General features: G+C 48.5%; 1 protein-coding gene across 1 annotated transcript; it reads right to left on the bottom strand.

Annotated features, from left to right (window-relative positions):
- Window positions 1–19,131: 19,131 nt before the first annotated feature.
- On the bottom strand, window positions 19,132–19,597 carry LOC131910346 (glucose-fructose oxidoreductase domain-containing protein 1-like). The gene has a single exon (XM_059262294.1). It carries the CDS (start codon window positions 19,488–19,490, stop codon window positions 19,203–19,205), a length of 288 nt encoding a protein of 95 aa, XP_059118277.1. The 5' UTR covers window positions 19,491–19,597; the 3' UTR covers window positions 19,132–19,202.
- Window positions 19,598–20,559: the final 962 nt, after the last annotated feature.

Genomic DNA, 20,559 nt, shown 5'->3' with positions numbered 1-20,559 from the left:
CACCAACTACTCTGGTCCACTGGTGCAAGTTATTCGAATTGATATTCAAAGTGAGAACTAAAGAGATGGGTTTAGAATCTACTCTAGCACCTGCCTGTTACGGGGAAAAGCTTAGCTGCACCAAGGCCACCTGCCCAAGGTCTACAGCCAATCAGTTGTGAGATTGCGACAACAACCATCTGTAGCCCCAAGCAGTTGCACGCAGTTGGAGTTACTTGCTTAAAGCTGGTGCTACAAACAATGCCAAGCCGACCTGGGCCTGGGCTGAGCCTGAGCTAGGGAGCCGGGCTGCTCAGGCCAGAAACCGGACCTGCCGCCAAGCCAAGCGGTTTTTAATGGATTCTTGTCACGTTGGGCGCCAAATGTAGATATAACCAACCATCTTATTAAATAAGAAACACAGAACCAATGCAAAGAAGAAAACCAAGAGATCAGAGCTAAGAGCCTTACCCGCCTGCTGCAGCTAGCCTCTTTAGCCAAGAGACCTCTCCGAAAGAGACCTACTTCCTGTCTGTTTGTCTTTATATAGACTTTCTGTTCTGCCTTCTCATTGGTTGTAAAACCAACCACATGACTGCCTCGTCACTGTCTGTTGGCTGTATCCTTGAACACACAGAGATCTACCTAGCTCTGCCTACCAAGTGCTGGGATTAAAGGCATGCGCCACCACCGCCCAGCTCTGCTATGGCTTGCTATTAGCTCTGACCCCCAGGCAACTTTATTAACATACAAATAAAATCACATTTCAGTACAAGTAAAATACCACCATAACCATCCTTCTAGTCTCCCGAGGTTCTCACTATATGTTTTTTTGGTTTTATTGTTGTTTTTGTTTTGTTTTGTTTGTATGATGGTCTCATGCATTTATAGAATGAGTTTTAGTCACTTTCACATTTCTCCTTTCTCACTCCCTACCTTCTCCTACTGGAATTCTTCTCAATTTCCTACTCTCTTTTTGTGTGTGGTCCACAGAGTTTATTTAGTAAGATTATTTACCCAAGTGTAGGTAGGAGGTGATTTAGTAGATCCAGGGCAGTTCAGCTGTGGCTACATCTTTGAGGAAAATGGCACCCCTCCCCTCACAACCACTAACTGCCAATAGTGCCCCTAGGAGAAATGGGGCCTCATGAGCCCATCACCCATCAATGATGAAAATGTGATGGCCCAGTCCCAGCAATTAACCACCTGCTGTTTTTGTCTGTGTCTCATGTTGCCCAGGCTGACACTGAATTTGCTGTGTAGCTGAGGATGGCCTTGATCTCCTGATGCTCTTGTCTCTACCTCCTCAGTGCTGAGATTACAGGGGTACATCATGCCCCCCTCTCATGCCTATGTCCTTTGAAGGGAGAAGCTAACACAACCTCCATTTTTCACACAAGTTCAAGTTCAAGCAGCAAAGGACAGGATGAAATCGGAGCAACTCCCTCCAGCTGTGCGTGGGGGTTTGAGCCACACAAAGTGAGGTTATAGTCACCCTTCAGCCAGGAGGAGCTTAGGCCTCCCCCAAAGTGAGGGTCAGGTACACATCACTCACCTAAACACCAGAGGCCCACAGTCACTGTTTCATCCCCTTGTGCTTCCACAGGTTTGTCTATTCCTTTAGCCAAGGCTGGATCACTTTCCTGTGCCAAACCCGTGTGTGTTTGGGGTCCCTAGCTGTCCCAGACCCAAAGGGTACAGAATCAGCCAGACAGTCTCAGCACTTGGGAGGTAGAAGCAGGTGGATATCTGTAGATTTGAGGCCAGCCACAGAGTGAGTTCCAGGACAGCCAAAGGTACATCGAGAAACCCGGTCTTGAAGAACAAAAAGCAAAAAAGGGGGTCACAGAATCAAAGACCTAGTTGGGCAGTCACTCATTCGTCACCCTCACCCCTGGTTTCTGTGCTTTGCTGTGTGGCACTGGGAATACTGAGGCCCATCCTCTAGCCTGTCTCTCCCTGGAAAAAATGTATTTGTCTCATTATGTCTTGTTTACTGCTGTGATAAACACTGTGACCAAAAGTAAGTTGGGGAGGAAAAGGTTTACTTGGCTTGTACTTCTGGATCACAGTCCATCACCGAGAGAGGCCAAGGAAGGAATTCAAGCAGGGCAGGAACCTAGAGGCAGGAACTGAAGCAGAGGTCCTGGAGGAATGTTGCGTACTGGGTTGTTTCCCATGGCTTGCTCAATCTGCTTTCTCAGGACCACCTGCCCAGGAATGGCATTGTCCACTGGGAGCGGGGCCTTTCCACAGCAACTGTCAATCAAGAAGGAGTCCCACAAGCCATCTGATGAGAGCATTTTCTCATTTGAGGTTCTCTCTTCACAGAAGTTGACAAAAAACTAGGACAATGGCCATGTTTTTATAAATTTGAAATCTAGGAAAATAATTGATAATCTTACTACTTTAAAAAACCATCATCGCCGGGTGGTGGTGGTGGTGGTGGCGGCGGCGGCGGCGGCGGCGGCGGCGGCGGCGGCGGCGGCGGCGGCGCACGCCTTTAATCCTAGCACTCGGGAGGCAGAGCCAGGCGGATCTCTGTGAGTTCGAGGCCAGCCTGGTCTCCAAAGCGAGTTCCAGGAAAGGCGCAAAACTACACATAGAAACCCTGTCTCGAAAAACCAAAAAAAAAAAAAAAACATCATCAGGATCTGGGCTTATCACCTACCGGGCTTTCATTATTTGGTTAAGGGTGTGCAAGCATGTGGGGGTGGGGGAATTAAACAAGGTCCAAGGTCCATTGTCAGGTCCAAAGGAAGTTCCATTTCCCCAAATTCTGAAAGGCAGAAGAGACAAAGGGCTGTGGTGCCTCTTAGCATATCGAAGTGCATGCTGGCCTCCAGGCCCCCTCTGTAGCACAAGCCCCTGTTACACATTTCAAAGTCTATGCTAGCATCCTAGCTCTTCTCTTCTCACCTCCTCCCTTACTCTAAACACCCCCAGCTCAGGAGCTTACCCCACCCTCCAGCTACTCATTCTCCTATAACCCTGCTATTTCTCAATATCCCTCTCTGCTCTCCCATGCTCTCCCTCTCTCCATACTTCTTGCTCTTTCCCTGCTCTGCTCCTGCTTCTCCCCTGGCCAGGTCCAGTCTGCTCACCATGTTCAGCCTACTACTTTCTCTCTCTGCTCTGGTCTTTCCCAGATGCCTCTGGCTCTTTCTTCTCTCTTTTCACTTCTACAATAAAAAACCTTCCCCTTGAGCCGGGCTGTGGTGGCACACGCCTTTAATCCCAGCACTTGGGAGGCAGAGCCAGGTGGATCTCTGTGAGTTCGAGGCCAGCCTGGACTACAGAGTGAGTTTCCAGGACAGGTGCAAAGCTACACAGAGAAACCCTGTCTCGAAAAACAAAAACAAACAAACAAAAAACCCTTCCCCTTAACAATACCATGGTGCAGGCAAGTCAGTTCATACAATCAATGTATACAAATATCTGTATCCTTTTTCTTTTCCCATAATTATAAAGTTTTGCATTTTTGCTACCGTCTTTCCAACATAGAATTCCAATGGCTACATGTGCACAAGCAGTATGTTTCTCATGTTTAAATAAGTGTCCCCACCATGAAACACTAGATTTCTAGAGATTTACTAATTATAAACAAGACTTTACTGACATGAAGTACTGAGTGGGGAGATGTCTTTTGTTACTGTTATTTCCTTAGAAGAGCTTCCTAGAAGTCAGCTCCTCATTTTCCTCCTTGTTAGAGAAACACACGTGCCAACTGACAAACTAATCCCAGAGTGTATAAGACTCCTCTCAGGAGACCTGGGTTTGGTCCTGATGTGGCTGTCAGTGATTAGGTCTAAGAACACCCCACTCCTTGGAGACTTGATTTCCTGAGGCATTAGTTAGGAGACAGGTATGACAGCACCCCTCCCCCAGCTCCCAGGACCTGCCTGAGGTATCTGAGCGCCAACCAGATTCTCTTTCCACTATACCACAGGGTTTCCTGTCTGAGGCACCCAATCTCCATCCAGTCTCCCTTCCTCTTTGCTTTTCATATCAGCTGTCTGGGAAAATGACTTAGTCAAAGCCCACTGTAGGACTACGCTAATGTAAGCATGGGCCTGCAAAGCAAGTCAATGGTGTACAAAACCCAGGTGGAACGGACTGTTCCTCCTCCGGTAGCATCCTCGCTGCTTCTTCCTTCATCCGGGTCAGCTCTGCATTTCCACGAGCTTCCATATGTCTGCAAGAGATGGCCACAGGGCACTGTGGCCATAACAAACACACCCAGGCCTTCACTTGGGAACTTCCCAGAATTCAACATGCAAGAAGGGAAGTTGCCTGTATCTCTTCTCATGGTTATGTGCCCAACAGCTCTGTGCCCTGCTGTGGTCCTCAGGGACAGTAAAGCAGCCCTGGTCATAGCCCTGATAAACCCAACAGATAAAACCCCCAGACTTTCCCCCAGAACACCTCAGTGCAAAGGGAGGTAAACATCAAGCGCCTCCTTTTGTACTTTACACAAATGTGGGCCATTTAATCTGGCTTCTTTAAATGGGGGCTGGGTTCAGTTCCCAACACCCACATCCTCAGCTCACAACTGCCTATAACTCTAGCTTCAGGAGATCCAGTGCCCTCTTCTGGCCTCTCTGGACACCTGCACATACCCATATAAAAATATACATATGCACACACACACACACACACACACACACACACACACACACACACAATTTTAAAAAAATCAAGAAATCTAAAAACTGACAAGCACCCAAGCCAGGAACCAAGAAAGTCGGTGTAGGTATAATCCCACCAGAGGCCGAAAGGCTGGAAAGAGCCGGTGAGGACTCAGATACACATGACTCTGGAATCCCCCATGCCCTGAGCTGTGGATGCAGGCAGCTGCGTTCGGTCAGGAAGGAGTGGCTAAACCTCACTTCCACAGACAAACATAGCATTGTGGTACCCATGGGCCTTAGGGGGAAAGCCAGGCTCTCTGTACTCTGGACGTGAATAGCCCTGCATATTAAATCAGACAAGCGCATCCCCTAGGGCTCCAAACTTGTCTCCCAGGACTCTCTGAGAGCAACATCATCATGGGGTGTAAACAATCGTTCCTCTCAGTGGAACTGGAGGAAACAGAAGCGTTTGCAAACAAACGGGGCAGCATCTCCCTTCTCTATTTTTATGGCTACTGCTCTTTTCTCCTTTAATGCCCTATCTCTAAGGAGAAAGAGGTACAGAGCAGAGGAGTACGACTCATTCTCTACCACCCAGTTATTCATATTCATGTAGGAGATGAGCAGAGTTCCCTCCAAATAACCAGCAGTCCAAACAAGAGTGCTGTATACTTGGCTTCAGTGAGAGCCACTCTGCGGGCATTCAACTCTGTCACGTGTGTGTTCACACTCTCCAATGCACACTTCTCTCCTCCACCATCCCCCATCTCACATGCATGCTCTCTCCTCTCTGTTCTTTCCTACCCGCTCCAAGCCCTGACAAACTGGGATGCAACAGCCTTTGTTCCCTAAGGAATGTTCACACCAATGGATAGCATTGCCACAGCATTAACGGGACTCAAAGAGGGTAAAAAAAAAAGCCATAATAATCAACAAAATAGTGAGGACCCTTCAGCTGAGGCTGTGTGCTCTAGATTGTTAAGCCTCTCCCCTCAGATGAAGGGAAGAGGGAATGGAGCGAGAAGACTGAGATGGAAGCCATAGCTTTCCTGGAGTCTCCCAGGATGCAGGCAGGAGGTAGGAATGAAGTGACTGTGAAGTCCAATTTCCCTCAGCCCAGGTCCCACGACCTGACTGCCAAATATGCTCGCAGGTTCTTCCAGGATCAAGAGGCCTGGCACTAGCTGGGCAGCGGTGGCACATACCTTTATTCCCAGCACTCAGGAGGCAGAGACAGGCAGCTCTCTGGTCTATAGAGGGAGTTCCAGGACGGCCAGGGCTACACAGAGAAATCCTAACAGAGAAAACAAAAACAACAACAAAAGAGGCCTGGCAATGTGTAGTGGGTAGCCATTCCAGCCTTGATCTGGAAGTTCCAACCCCCATTGAGGCTTCGGTAACTGCCACGCCTACAAGGCGGGGCCAAGAGAGGACCCTGAAGACCTGAGATCCGGATGGGCCGGCTCTCTTGGTTCGTGGATCCTGGATGCTGGAGGTAGACCGAGCAGAGTTCTCCAGAGAACACTGCTGAACTGCGCTACTTGTAAGTTACCACAAAATAAATTTCCCTTTTAACTACATGGAGTGGCCTTAATATTTCAACCAATAGCAGTGAGCTGCGGAGATAGCTAAGTCAGGCACTCGCTGTGTAAGCATGACCACCCAAGTTCGATCCTCAGAACCCACTTAAATAGCCACATACCATGGTGTGCCTGTAATCCCATCACTGGGGAGGTGGAGACAGGCAGATCTCTGTGCCCACTGCCCACCGGCCTAGCCTGCTGAGAGCACCAGGTCAAGTGAGAGACCCTGCCTCAAAAACACAAGGTGGACGAAAGTGTGAAAGTTGTGCTCTGACTTCCTCATGCACTCTGGGGGTGGGGTGGAGCTGGTACCTGCCCTTCTGCATGTGAAGTCCCTTTGTTTCTCTGCTTCTCTCTCTACAGTGACTAGAAAACCCAATCCTTCCAGGGTTGCTAAGGATTCACAACATGGCAGCAGCCCTCCTTGGGTGCCATCACTACCTATAGTCCTGTGGTGCTCAGGGAGAGTTGGGGAATCTATTTTTGTGCTCATTCCCAATATCTCAGGGTGAATTTAGGAAACTCTCCACAACACATTTCCTCCTGATTAATAATAGAGTCCTTGCTAATAAACTGAGAGGGCTATGCCTAGACCTTGTGAAACCTCTACTAATTAGTTCTGGGACACCAACACCCCAATGTGTACACTCCCTATCACCCTCTTCTTTGGAGAAAGCGAAACACTCATGAATGGATTAATCTTGCATGAAGGCAGAACCCCAATTGTTTCTTAAAGGTCCCACATGGTCCCACTTCTTACACTCTTATTATGGAGATTAAATTTCAACGTGAGTTCCCAAGAAGGTGCTAAACCACAGCGAAGCTTGGCACAGCAGCACAGGCCAGACTGAGCCCCTCCACAGCACCCGATCTTCCCCATTCTCCACCCCTACCCTGCCCCACATGGAGCATTTAAAGCATTGAAATGTTTCAGGATGAATTCATTTTTGCAGGGCTTTCACACTCAGTAAGTCAGCCATTTGGGCTCCTCTCAACCCGGTTCCTCCCAACACTCCTGCAAGCTGTCTCCCTTGCTGACCTCAGAGATCTGCCACTTGCTACTACCATCACTAATTGGAACCTGAGGAGAGAGGATGATGCCAAGTAACACAGACAGTAGCCATGTGTGTGTGTGTGTGTGTGTGTGTGTAAATTATTGTTGTTTTATTATATATATATTATATATAATATAAAATATTTTATATATACACACTTTTTTTAAATTTTGGACATTCTTTAAAATTTCATGATTAGCGTATGACATGAATACTTAAGAGACACAGAGTGGTGATTTGACACAGGTCTGTCTACCTATGTGCTGATCCAATCAGGGTAACCAGCATTTCCATTGCTTCAACTCTCATCCATTCTGTACGTGGGGAACCTTCAAACTCTTCACTTCTGATTATTTTGACAAAGCCGGACATTCTCAATCCACTGTGTCCTGGGCCGTGGGAACCATGCAGAGAGAGAGCTCAGCAGAGCTGGACAGTTAGTTCCTCAGGATGACACTACTCATAGGACTTTTTCTTTCTTAAATGTGTGTATTTCTTTTCATTGTTTATTCATTCAGTTTTTTAAATGTGTAGGAGTGTTTGTCTATATGTATGTATGTGTACCACGTGTATACAGTGCCTGCAAGGCCAGAAGGCATCAGACACTCTGGAAGAGGAGGTACAGGTGAATACAAGCTACCATGTAGGTGCTAGGAACTAGGTCTTCTGAAAGAGCATCTTAACTGGGAGCCATCTATACAGCCCTTCATGTATATATTTATACGTTTATTTAGAGACAGGGTCTCAGCGTGTAGACCAGCAGTTTTCAACCTGTGGATTGTGACCCCTGGAGGGGGGGAGACACAAATGACCTTTTCACAGGGGTCATCTAAGACTATCAAAAAACACAGATATTTGTATTACAATTCATAACAGTAACAAAATTACAGATATGAAGTAGCAACAAAATAATTTTATGATTGGGGGTCACCACACATGAGGAACTGTATTAAAGGCTCACAGCATTAGGAAGGCTGAGAATCGCTGGTGTAGACCAAGCTGGCTTTGACCCTCTTGCCTCAGCCTCCCAAAGAGTAGAATTACATGCACGTAAACACTACTGGGCCCAACTCATACCTTTCTTTTAAATTATTTAAGTCCTGCCCTCTCTTCTTAGTCAAGTGGAAACCAAAACTCATCCCAAGCCCTAACAAGTAGGCTCAGCCATCCATCTCTGTACTCCAGTTAAAGAGATAAACAGCAGTGGAAAGCAGAGAAAGGGGGTCCAGGGGCTGGAGAGAGATCCATGGGTAAGAGCATCGGCTGGCCTTGCAAAGGGTTCGGTTCCCAGCACTCACAGAGCGGGTCACAACCACCTGGTAACTCCAGTTCTAGGGGCTCCAATGCCCTCTTCTGACTTCTGTGGGTACCAGGTGCACATTTAGTATACATACACATACACACACACACACACACACACACACACACACACACACACATAGGCACACCCTCATACACATAAAATAAACATAAGTAAACCATTTGAGAGAGAGAGATGATCTATTCAATGTGGCCACATGAGGAAGAGGAACAAAATGAGACATCTAGTGACAGCCACCCCACCCCTGCCAATCTATCTTCCAGGTTCTGATATGAGGTTTAGATTTAAATACAAAGCAAGAGGCATGCATAACTAAGCAGTCCTGGCCAGGTATGGTCATGCCCATCACTAACAAGCCATTGTCTGGCTTCCAGGGGTTTCTCTTGTAAGGTAGTCGGACAGGTTTTCACAACTGTGTGAACTCTCTTCCTGGAAGCCAAGTTCCCACTCTGGCTGGCACTAGACATCAGCCTTTTCCTTCTTTCAACATGAATTCCTGGAGAAATTCTGATTCTTTGAGGGCCATTGCTTGAGTACGCAGAGAGCTGAAGGCATAAGTGTCTTCATTTAGATTATCCCCCCAAGGACAATTACACTAGAGTACTTGCTTTGTATGCTTAAAGCCCTGGGTTTCATCCTCAGCACAGTATATATGTATGTGTCTATGTGTGCATACGCAAAAACATATATAGGAGCCGGGAGGTGGTGGCGCACGCCTTTAATCCCAGCACTCGGGAGGCAGAGCCAGGCGGATCTCTGTGAGTTCGAGGCCAGCCTGGTCTACAAAGTAAGTTCCAGGAAAGGCACAAAGCTACACAGAGAAACCCTGTCTCGAAAACAAAAACAAAAAACAAAAAAAAAAACAAAAAAACAACAACAAAAAAAAACCCCACAACATGTATAGGACCTTATATTTAATAATAAATGGCCTCATTGGATCTCACATACATTATTTCTTTTCACTGTTTTGCTATTGTCAATTAGAAAAACAATGCAACAGTGAATTTCATAAAGTAACTAAAGACACGGGTTGAGAACCACTACTCTGTCCAAACACTATAGGTAACCATAGAAATGACAGGCAGGAGACAGCACCAGACAGAAGCAGAGAGAACTGGGAAGTGGGGAGAGACTGCACTTTCCAGGTGGCTGAACCTGTAATGTGTGGAGCAGGAAGCTGCAGACAGCTTTTGTCTACCACATTGGAAGCAGTGGAGGCTGGTGTGAGGAGAGAAGGATGACAGTGTTGACACACACAGAGAAACAAAATTAACTCTAGGAACGTACAGTCCAGGTACCCAAGTCAGCTCTCGGGTTCCATGAGATGCCCCACATCCCTGTCATAAGTGATGGACTTGATAGCTTTTATGCCTTCTGCCTTCACACACCGGTGAGGTTACCATAGTGCTCCCTCAGTGTCTTCAGCACGGGTTTACTGTCCTGGAGGAAACCAAAATCTCCGGGTGCTCAAATCCCTTTTGTAAAAAGAAACATCGTTTGCACAGAACCTCCACATATTACCTGTGCACTGTAAATCCCATCGAGATGTAAGCACTGGTAAGCTGCATTGGCATACACTGTCCTGGGGGATAAGGACAAGAAAAGGTTTGTGTATGTTCCGTACAGAGGTAGTTTCTTTTTAGGGATAACTCCCACCTGTAATGTGCTGATCTGAGTATGTAGAATCCATAGACCTTGAAGGCTGACCATACTGAGTTTGTAGCAAATACAAAATGAAAAGCCTGGCTTAGATATCTTCCCTTTGTGGGAAGAAGGGAGGGAGGGAGGAGGGAGAGAGGAAGGGAAGGAGGGAGAGAGGGAAGGAAACTTGTAAATGTTATTTTCTGAATCTGGCAGAAAATACAAAAAACATTTTGAAAGCACCATTTGGGGCTTGGTAGAATACTTGCCTGGCATGCACAAAGACCTGTGTTCTATCCCATGTGATGCATAAAATCAGGCATGGCAGTGCATGTCTGTAATCCTAGTACAGGAGGTAGAGACAAGAGATCAGAAGTTCAAAGTCATACGCAACTACATGACGAGTTCAAGTCCAACCTGGGGCACACAAGAGGGGGGTCTCAAAAAGAAATGTTTGTAATTGAAAATAAGAACCATTCAATCTAAGCATGGATGGTGACTAACACCTGTAATCCCAGTAGGCTGAAGCAGGAGGAATTGCACCAAGTTCAAGGCCAGCCTGGACTATAAGGTGAGACACTGTCTCAACTCCTACCCATTCCCAGGAAAAAGCATCATATATATATATATATATATATATATATATATATATATATATATGCCAGCTAGAGAGTTGATCACATAAGAGACAAAAAGAAATGAATGTTTACTGAGCTAATACATATAACTGAGTGGGGACAACAGGCCAGGTCTTGACATAATCCTTCTCATTTTAAATGTCCCACATGGTAGTATCATTTGCTCCATTTCACTGATGAGATTAACTGAGGCTCAAGAACAATGGGTACTGGGTGGTGACAAGGCTCAGGAGGTAAAATTACTTACTGAATTGGATCCTTAGAATTCAAGGTGGGAAGTAGAGACCCGACCCCCATCAGTTCTTCTCTGACCACCACGTGACGGTTGTGACACACACATACCCACACACAATAGTCATTTCCAAAGGGCTGGTGAGATGGCTCAGTGAATAAACGTGCTTACTGCACAAGCTTAGAGACCCGAGTTCAATCCCCAGAACCCATTTAACAAGTAGAAAGGGGGACCGACTCCAAGTTGCCCTCAGATCTGCACATACACACTATAATAACAATTTTTTTGAATTTTCAGAAATAACTTTTAAAGTGAATACCTCCCCCAAAGTCACACAGTAGTGGCCCACCAACAGTTCCCGTAACTAGCTACTTTAACCATACACAACATTTTATATGACAAGGCTCCTTCCTAGGTCACAGCCAGCAAATGTGTCACAATATGCCACATATTAAGCATGCTTTTTTTTTTTTATTTCCTGTTGCATGTCGTTCTCCCAGCTCAGGTATCAAAATGCCCAACTTCTTCATTTACTTTCTCCTTCCAAGATAAACTACAGAACTATCCCTCTCCAAAGCCCGACACACCCAGCAAAGGATCGTTCAAGCGCATCTCATATCAGTGAGATGCAATAAGCCTCCTCACACTCAGGCTTTCCTCACCATACACAGAGTCATTTCTCTCATTTACATAATGCCCAAGGGCTTCCTCAATTCTACACCAAACTGGTGGACCAAAAACCATTTCCTGCTGCATGCAGGCACAGGAACCCGGAGAATACAATCACTTCTTTTCTGCGGTGTTAAGATAGGAAGAGGTCCAAAACAAACTCCAAGGAAGAACTGGAAATTCAGGGGCTGCTAGGATTTCAGAATGGCTCCCTTCAAGTCCAAGTCCACCCTTGACATTATCTGCAGCCCATATGATCACCGGTGTGGCAACAATGGCCTGAGACCGGCAGCTCACCTCTATCACAGCAGCCCTCCTCATGTTAAAGTGACCACTGCTACCAGGAAACGGTGGATGGACTGCTCCAGGTCCTTCACTAATGCCACCAAATGCCAAAGGAGTTGAGAGGCAAGATCGTGCACAGGAAGATCAGAGCTCAAGGAAAGCCTCCAGCTTTACTCACTGCCCCAGGGAAGCCTTCCATTCCCATGGGTCTTCACAGCCACCTCCAACCATGAGGACAGAGAGCATGACAGCAAGTGTCATCACATTCCACACAAGGCAGCAGGTATTTTTGGCACAGTCCTGCACGATAATTTCTCACTCACGGAGGGAGGTCCCCCTCTGTTTCCAAGGGTGGAGTGCTTTAATAACTCCCGTGTCTAGCTGGTCCAGTATTGCAACCATGAGCTAGGTAGAAATTGTTCATCTCGGTTACCACCCAGGAATCTGTATTTTGAAGGGCTCCCCAGATAATACCAATGAACAGTAAAGTTAGAAGAGGGTACAGAAGACCACACAGGGCACACAAAAATGCCCTGCTGATAGATGTATCCTATTCCTAATCTGTGATTCCTGAGGTCACATGGTCACACAATGAAAAGGCGCTCCACATTCATCGACCATTCATTGCAGCCTGTCTACTAGATGACTGGGTATCTGGCCCTGTCCAGGGGGTAAAGAGTTACTCAGGGAGAAAGACAGACAAAAGCTCAGCCCTCAGAGAGCTGCCCTCCAGCAGAGGGACAAAGAGCAGTTAAGATGACACCCATGAGGCTCTCCAGCTGTGAGAGTGTCGCCAAGAACAGAAAGGAGACACCAGAGATAGAGATGGACCCAGAGGCGGAAGATGGAAGAGGAGGCCAGAAACGTCACTCCCTCAAAACATAGATCTGTAGACAAAGAGCCATTCAAAGGCAGGGGAGAGAGTAGTCCAGCCATTCAAAGGCAGGGGAGAGAGTAGTCCAGCCATTCAAAGGCAGGGGAGAGAGTAGTCCAGCCATTCAAAGGCAAGGTAGACAGTAGTCCAGCCATTCAAAGGCAGGGGAGAGAGTAGTCCAGCCATTCAAAGGCAGGGGAGAGAGTAGTCCAGCCATTCAAAGGCAGGGGAGAGAGTAGTCCAGCCATTCAAAGGCAGGGGAGAGAGTAGTCCAGCCATTCAAAGGCAAGGTAGACAGCAGTCCAGCCATTCAAAGGCAGGGGAGAGAGTAGTCCAGCCATTCAAAGGCAAGGTAGACAGCAGTCCAGCCATTCAAAGGCAGGGGAGAGAGTAGTCCAGCCATTCAAAGGCAAGATAGACAGCAGTCCAGCCATTCAAAGGCAAGGTAGACAGCAGTCCAGCCATTCAAAGGCAGGGGAGAGAGTAGTCCAGCCATTCAAAGGCAGGGGAGAGAGTAGTCCAGCCGTTCAAAGGCAAGATAAACAGTAGTCCAGCCATTCAAAGGCAAGATAAACAGTAGTCCAGCCATTCAAAGGCAAGGTAGACAGTAGTCCAGCCATTCAAAGGCAAGGTAGACAGTAGTCCAGCCGTTCAAAGGCAAGATAGACAGACAGTAGTCCAGCCATTCAAAGGCAAGATACACAGTAGTCCAGCCATTCAAAGGCAAGATACACAGTAGTCCAGCCATTCAAAGGCAGGGGAGAGAGTAGTCCAGGCATTCAAAGGCAGGGGAGAGAGCCATCTGGACAACCATCCAGAGCCAGTGCAAAGACCCCGGGAGTCAGATAAGTGGCTGGGGAATTCCAAGAACATAATAGAGGCCTAAGTTACCGGTGGGTGGTGCATCTAAGATTGAGCCCAATTGCTCAAGGACTAAGAGGCAAAGTGGAGGTAGGACAACAGGAATCTAAGTCCCTCCTAAGCGTGAGTGTTAGTTAGTCCAACTTCCAGGAGAACCACTGAAGTGCCTGCCATTTGCAGGTATTATTTATTTATGTGCAGACTCCTACACATTCACCTTTCCCATGGTACAGAGAGTAGACCGGTTCTCTGCAGGCAGCCAGACGGCTTACTGCCTCACCTCAGGAGAGAGGGCTGCAGCAAGAGGGCACTGTTCTGGCAGGTTCTGACTGACCCATGGCTAGCTAGGAAGTGGTACTGGCCTGAGTGGTGTGTGGGAGGCCAGCTCCCACCTTTTGCAGGGTTCCTATGAGGAGAAGAGAGGAATAATGAATTTGTAGATAGATAGCAGAGATGAGACAGGCAGAAACACAGGATAGCTTTGGGAGGACCTGGATCAAAATCCACCGGCCCCTTCTGTCTCTTCAAAAGGGCTTTTTATAACAATGCCAAGGGGCGGGGCAAAAGACCTCCCCCTTGCTAGATCAAAGCACACCACCACACAGCCCATGTGCAGACCCTTCCACACACCTAGTAACCACGCATGTGGTCAAATCAGCCCCCTATGCAGCCCGGCTGGGTAAAGCAAGCTCAGATTTTTTTTCTCACTAGGAAACCTCTGTGGGTCTCCACAGTGGTGCTAGCCTGTCTGGACTAAACAGTGTGAACCAAACTCTCCTAGCAACCTCCAGGCACCTATAGTCCAGGGCCTTGCTGGGGAGCAGCTCAGAAGGAAACTGACAACATGCTGTATCTATGTCAAATCAAATGAGAATACGCCCCCTGACCAGCTCTCAAGTTGTGCATTTATGCTACAAATACACTAATGTGTACAAAATGGCAGCGCCTCAAGATGACTCATTCCATGCCTATGTAAGATGGGAAACAACCTAAATGTTGAATAACAGGGAACAGGTCAAATACACTTTAATTTCACCCATACAATGAAATCCTATATAGCCCCAAACATGAAAGGATATATTCACATTCTAAATATATGTATGTGTGTGCATGGAGTGTATATATTTGTGTACAACATAAATATATTACATATACATACAGATGCATTCAGTTATCCTTATCTGCAGGTAATTGGTTACTGAATATCCCCATGGGTGCGCAAAGGCTAATGGAGGCTCAAATCCCTTACTTAAAATGGCTTAGCATTTGTGTGTAACCTACACATCCTCTCTGTTTTCCACCATCTCTAGCTCGCTGGCTAACAGGATAGAAATACAGTATGCAGTGGTCTTACCGTATTGTTTAGGAAGTGATGACAAAAAAAATTGTATTTGTTCAGTACAGGGACAATTTCTTTTGGTTTTCGAGTATTTTTTGATTCATGGTTGGTTGAATTCACAAATGCAGAGCCCACAAACATGGAGAGCTGACTGAATATGATACACTAAAATTTTACATAATATGAAATGTTTTTAATATACATACAGGCTAACACTGTCAGGATAGAAAGTGGCTTTTCAGGAGTATGAATGACTTTACCAATCACCCAAAATGGGACATGAAAATTCTTACATGTATATTTACTACTATAGCCAGAAAAATCTTGAGTAGAAGACATTGGAAAAAGTAAAGTTGATTGCCTCAGAATGGGGTGCCCTTACTCTGCATTGTGTACATTTACAGTGTTTTAAATTTGTAGCATGTAGATATATAACCTATTCAAACTAACTAAATACCATTTGAATTTTAAACAAACGCATTCAAATTGCTTCTAGAAAGTACAAAGGTTCACAGCACTGAGAGCCTAGAAGGGTACACAGGGGAAGGAGTGGGGCTGAGAAGCAGAAGAACAAGATTCAGGAGATGCCAACAGAAGATCAGTTTTGAAGGCTACACAATTCTTAATCCAGCTCCAGGAACAATAGTGCTCCTGACAAGCTTGAGCATGTGAACCAAGAGTCTCTCCAAGAACTCCCCACTGAGCTTAACTGGCTCACAGAGTTCGTGTGTGTGTGTGTGTGTGTGTGTGTGTGTGTGTGTGTGTGTGTGTGTGTGTGTAAGAGAGAGAGAGAGAGAGAGAGAGAGAGAGAGAGAGAGAGAGAGAGAGAGAGAGAGAGAGAGGGAGGGGCGGGGGGAGGGAGGTGTTTATCTAAGTTGTTCTATTACCAATAACGACTCAAGGGTCAGATATTAGGGTGAAAACTTGATAGATCAAAGAAGCAGCAGAGGAGAAACCAGCTGATCTTCTCTCCACACTTCCTGTGCCTCTCTATCGTATCCTGGGTCCTCCAAAATCTCTATTGTCAGTTCTTGTCAACTAGATGCTGGCTCTGCCCTCCTGATCCAAGTTTAACTTTATTAACACAGTCTTGGAGTGTCACAGTGCAATCAAATATCCTGAAATGTGTGTGTGTGTGAGCGCACACACACACTCATGCTACAGTGCACATATGATCGTCAGAGTCAGAGGACAATCTCATGAAGTCAGCTCTCTCACTCCATCTCCTTGTGAGTTCCAAGGATCAAACTCAGGTCTCCAGGCTTGTATGGCAAGCATCTCTACCCAATGAACCACGGTGATAGCCCAAGCTCACAGGACTCTTGAACGCCTTGCAGGACCTGAGGTTGGCCAGGCTCATCAGAAGCCAGTTCTGCTTGTTGTGCCACCAAGCTCAGGCTTTTCCTAAAGCAGAGACAGAGGGGCAGTGCCTATGGTTCTGCCCTGCAACTTGAAGCACCGTGACAGATGAACCAGCAGGGGTGAGCCAGGACCATCTGAAAACTTCAGAAACTAGATGGGGACCTCGGTGTCTGTAATGGGAAGCAACTAGGCCCAAAAGGTAACAAAGCCAGATTCAGGAGATGGCGCTGGCACTATGTGGGGAACCAGTTCCAATGGTGGGGTAGAAAGCCACACAGGACCTCCCCAGCCATCTCTAACAAAAGGAACTGTGCTAACGGAGCAGGCTTCAGAAAGAACCAGAGGCTGGCTGCTGGGTGCAGCTCTCTAGCTGTAAGGCCAAGGGTAGTTCAAACTCAGGTCTGTGAATCTGGGTAGCCTCGTTTGTAAAGTCAGTCAAATGTCTGCCTTAGAGACTTGTTTTCATCGCAGTAAAAGGCTTTCTATACAACAAACTACCACACAGGCTGGCCCACAAGAGGTTCTCAGTTACAGGCAGCCCTAAATAGCGAACAAATTGTGTGTGGCAGAAATGTCTCTACAGCAGATATGCCACTGAGGCACTGCAACTGGCCTGGAAAGAATGAAGGTATTCTAAAGGAACAGCCCTCATTTTGACTATCAGACTATTAAAACAACTGACCGCGAGAAACTGGAATCCCCCCAGGACTCTCATGCTGGGAGGAGAGAAAGCATAAAGCCTGGGTCAGCCAGAGGGGGAAATTTTCTCAGGGAAAGAGATTTGCAACTTGTCAGCCCACCTGGCAGGAGGGTGGAGCCAGAACAGTGATGGGTAGACAGCAGCTGGACAGGAACTGCTCAGCCATACATAACTCTGGCCCTTTATCTAAACCTCCACCTCACTTCAAGACCTTGAAAATGGACTTGAAGCAGTCACTAGGTCTCTCTTGTCCCTCTCCCCAGTGTTTGAAGAGATCTCCTTTTCTGCTACCAATGTGGGTATTTTAATTGACTTATGGAGGACAGGTGGTTGAACCTGGCTTGCTGGGGCACAGGGTGTGGCCCAAAGTCTGGTAACAGTAGGGCTTTGAAAGAAGTTTCTGGAACTCACAGGAGGATGTCTGTGATTCCACTGATCTCACTTGTCCGGTGCCCTCTCTTTATTAGGCCATGACATGGACTGCGCCACCAGTCTATACCCTTGCTGGCCATGGAATAAGGAGGACAGTTCACCAGGACTCACTGAAAGGTGGCTCATTTCAACTGCAAGTAAACGTTAATATGTGCAAAGCCCCCGATGGCCAAGGCTAGACTGATAACTGCTTGGGGTTTTCCACTTCCTGTGTTGTGTGTGTACAACCTCCTAACCATGACCGTGAAGCCAGTCAAGAGTGGCCTCGAAGGTACAAGCAAGAGGAGCCTCGTAGGGCTTCCAGGGAAGCCGTCAACATGTGTGCGTCGACACTTGTAAATTCAGTGCCTCTACATTTTCCATAATCATAGACTACCTCAAACCACTGGCAAACGAACTTAAGAAGGGAAAGAAGAAAGCTTGCAGCCCGCCATGGAAGCGCAAAGTCCTGGCTGTCCCTGTCACACAGTAAACTCAGTTAATAGCGCCCCTGATGCTTCATTCTGAAGAGGTAATTCATTCGGTCTTGTCAATATAAAACAAAAACTTATATGGATTCCTTTCTCCAGTGCCGAGAGTTGAAACCTCATGCCTTTGTGCATGCCAGACAGGTGTTCTGCCATAGAGCAACATCCCCAGCTCAGGAGCTTTTTCTCTTTCTTCACCAATTAAGACTCTGACATCCAAAGGTGAGCAACTAACGTCTGAGAAAGGCAGAGTGGGGTTGTTTTGGGTATGGAAAAGAGCTGCTGATAGACAGACTTGCTCAAGACATTCCTCTGAGCACAGCAGAGCCCCAGCCTACTTGTAAACACAGCGTCTGGGAATATTCCGGAGGCAAAATACGGAGGTGCCATCGCACGTTTCCAAAGGAAATTGCAGCGTCTGGCCTTTTCCCACACAAAGCATCCTTGCCTCTGAAACCACAATGCCCGTCTCCTAAGAATATAAGGTATATTACTAACTCCCAATTGGAGTAGAAGACTACTCCTGGGAGACTGTGCCCAAAGGTTAAACTACAGTCTCTACTAACCTCTGACACATCTGAGAATGTTCTAATAGACCCGCCCACTCTCACTTCCACCGTCCTTCCTTGCTTGCTTCTAAAGCAGAAAGAGGTCATTCCAGCCAGCTGTCATGTCTCTAATCTCACACTGAACTCACTTACAATGGAAACAAACGACCCAAATAGGGTGCCACAGATGCTGACAACAGGTACACTGGGGAAAACCCCCGCCACGTGTGCGGCCCTTTATTCAGGGGTTCCGGGCCGCGCGCTCGCCTCTCCTAGACGCGCAAGCACCAACACACCAGAGCACTAACACATACAGCTGGGGACCGAGTTTCCTCTCCTGGAACAGCAACTCATCTTCAGATCTCTGCATCTGATCCACCTGGTTCCTATACTTGGAACCCAAGCCTATTCCAGCCTCAGCACTCCACACGTGGGGATGCGCTTCCAGGTGGTGCCAGAAGCGAAGCGTGGAGGTGGGGAAGGCCACGGACTGGGAATGGGAAAGCTGGAAGTAACATGCATAGGTTTGGAATCCCTGGGGTGCACGCTTCTGCAATTGGAGAGGGCGCGAAGCGAAGACCCAGGCTAAAGAGGAGAGGGCTGGGGGAGGGGTCGCTCACCCAGCGTTTTGACAGCGATCTGCCTGGTGAGCGGCGGCGGCAGGTTGATGCACACCAAGTCTACATCCTGGTGCAGCAGCACCTCGTCGATGCGGCTAGTGTAGAAAGGAACACTCATCTCCTTGGCCAGCTCCTCGGCTTCTTCCTGCGTGCGGCCCCACAGCGCCTTTACCGCGAAGCCCTCATCTTTCAGCAGCGGGATGATGACACGGGCCGTGAGGCTGGTGCCGAACACGCCCACCCCGGGAAGCATGGCTGCTCAGGTCCGCCGGGCTCTGCTTCTACCGGGATCTCCAGTCGAACACCCGCGCGCACGCCTCTCCTGCCAGTCCCGCAGTCCCCGGCTCCCGCAGCCGATCTCGCTGCGCAGCGCCAGCCGCCGAGCCCCGGGCAAGGCGCCCGCGTACGGCGGCGGCGTGACAGCGCACCAAACCACAGACCCTGTAGGCTCCGGGAGCCTCAGCGCCGTGACCGCTGCAGTGCCCGCCACGCGAGTAGCGTGTCCTTCCTGGAGACAGTGGCGGGGACTCCGCCAGGACGCACGAGGCCCCAAAGTCCCGTGGAGCCCGGGCTCAGGCAGCGGTCCCGCTGTAGCGCCGGCCGGCTCCGTGCGCCCCGCCGAGGCCGCCCCATGGCCGGCTCATCCCCGCAGAATCTCTCTCCCGGCTCGCGCTCCCGCTTCACCACCCTCTCTGGGCTGCGGATCTCCTTTTTCCGCGGTCCTTGGTGCCGAATGAAATAACCCGGAGGCCGACTAAGAATGCGGCTCGTGGTGTGCCAGGCGCCGATCGCGAGCTGCAGCACCGCAGCAGCGGCCACCACCCGGCGCCAGGCTCCTCATTCTGCTGCCATATTCACTCGCTCGCAGCGCGCCTTGGGCGGCCTCGGCCCCGCTCGGGCTCGGGCTCCGGGATCCCGCGGGTACTAGGGCGGAGTTGGCGACTTTGACTGTCAGCGGCCGGGGTTCCTGCACCGCCCTTGCGGTAGCGCCGCGCGCCATTGGCCGGCGAGCGTCGCCCCCGCCCCTGTCTCCGCCGCCCGAGGCTCTCGATGCGCGCAGCGCCCGGCCCCTGGAACCCGGCTTGACTCCTCCCCGGCCCCGCCTGGCTAGCTCGCTGCCCCGGGGTGGCTTCCCTTTCTCTGCGCTCTCCGCCTCCACCGCCGCCTCCTCCTCCTTGTGGCGCTCCAAGCTCCGCCCAAGCAAGCAAATAAATATATCAAAGCGGGGCGCGCCCTTAGTGGACTAGGACCAGATCCCTTGGAAAAGATTGACGGACGTCAGGACCCCGAAGGACCCCACGAGGTGGGAGCAGCGTGGATCA

Source organism: Peromyscus eremicus, chromosome 5 (assembly GCF_949786415.1).
Source record: "Peromyscus eremicus chromosome 5, PerEre_H2_v1, whole genome shotgun sequence".
Lineage (NCBI taxonomy): Eukaryota > Metazoa > Chordata > Mammalia > Rodentia > Cricetidae > Peromyscus > Peromyscus eremicus.
The sequence above is the reverse complement of the archived record's forward strand: the minus strand, read 5'-3'. Positions and strand labels throughout refer to the sequence as shown.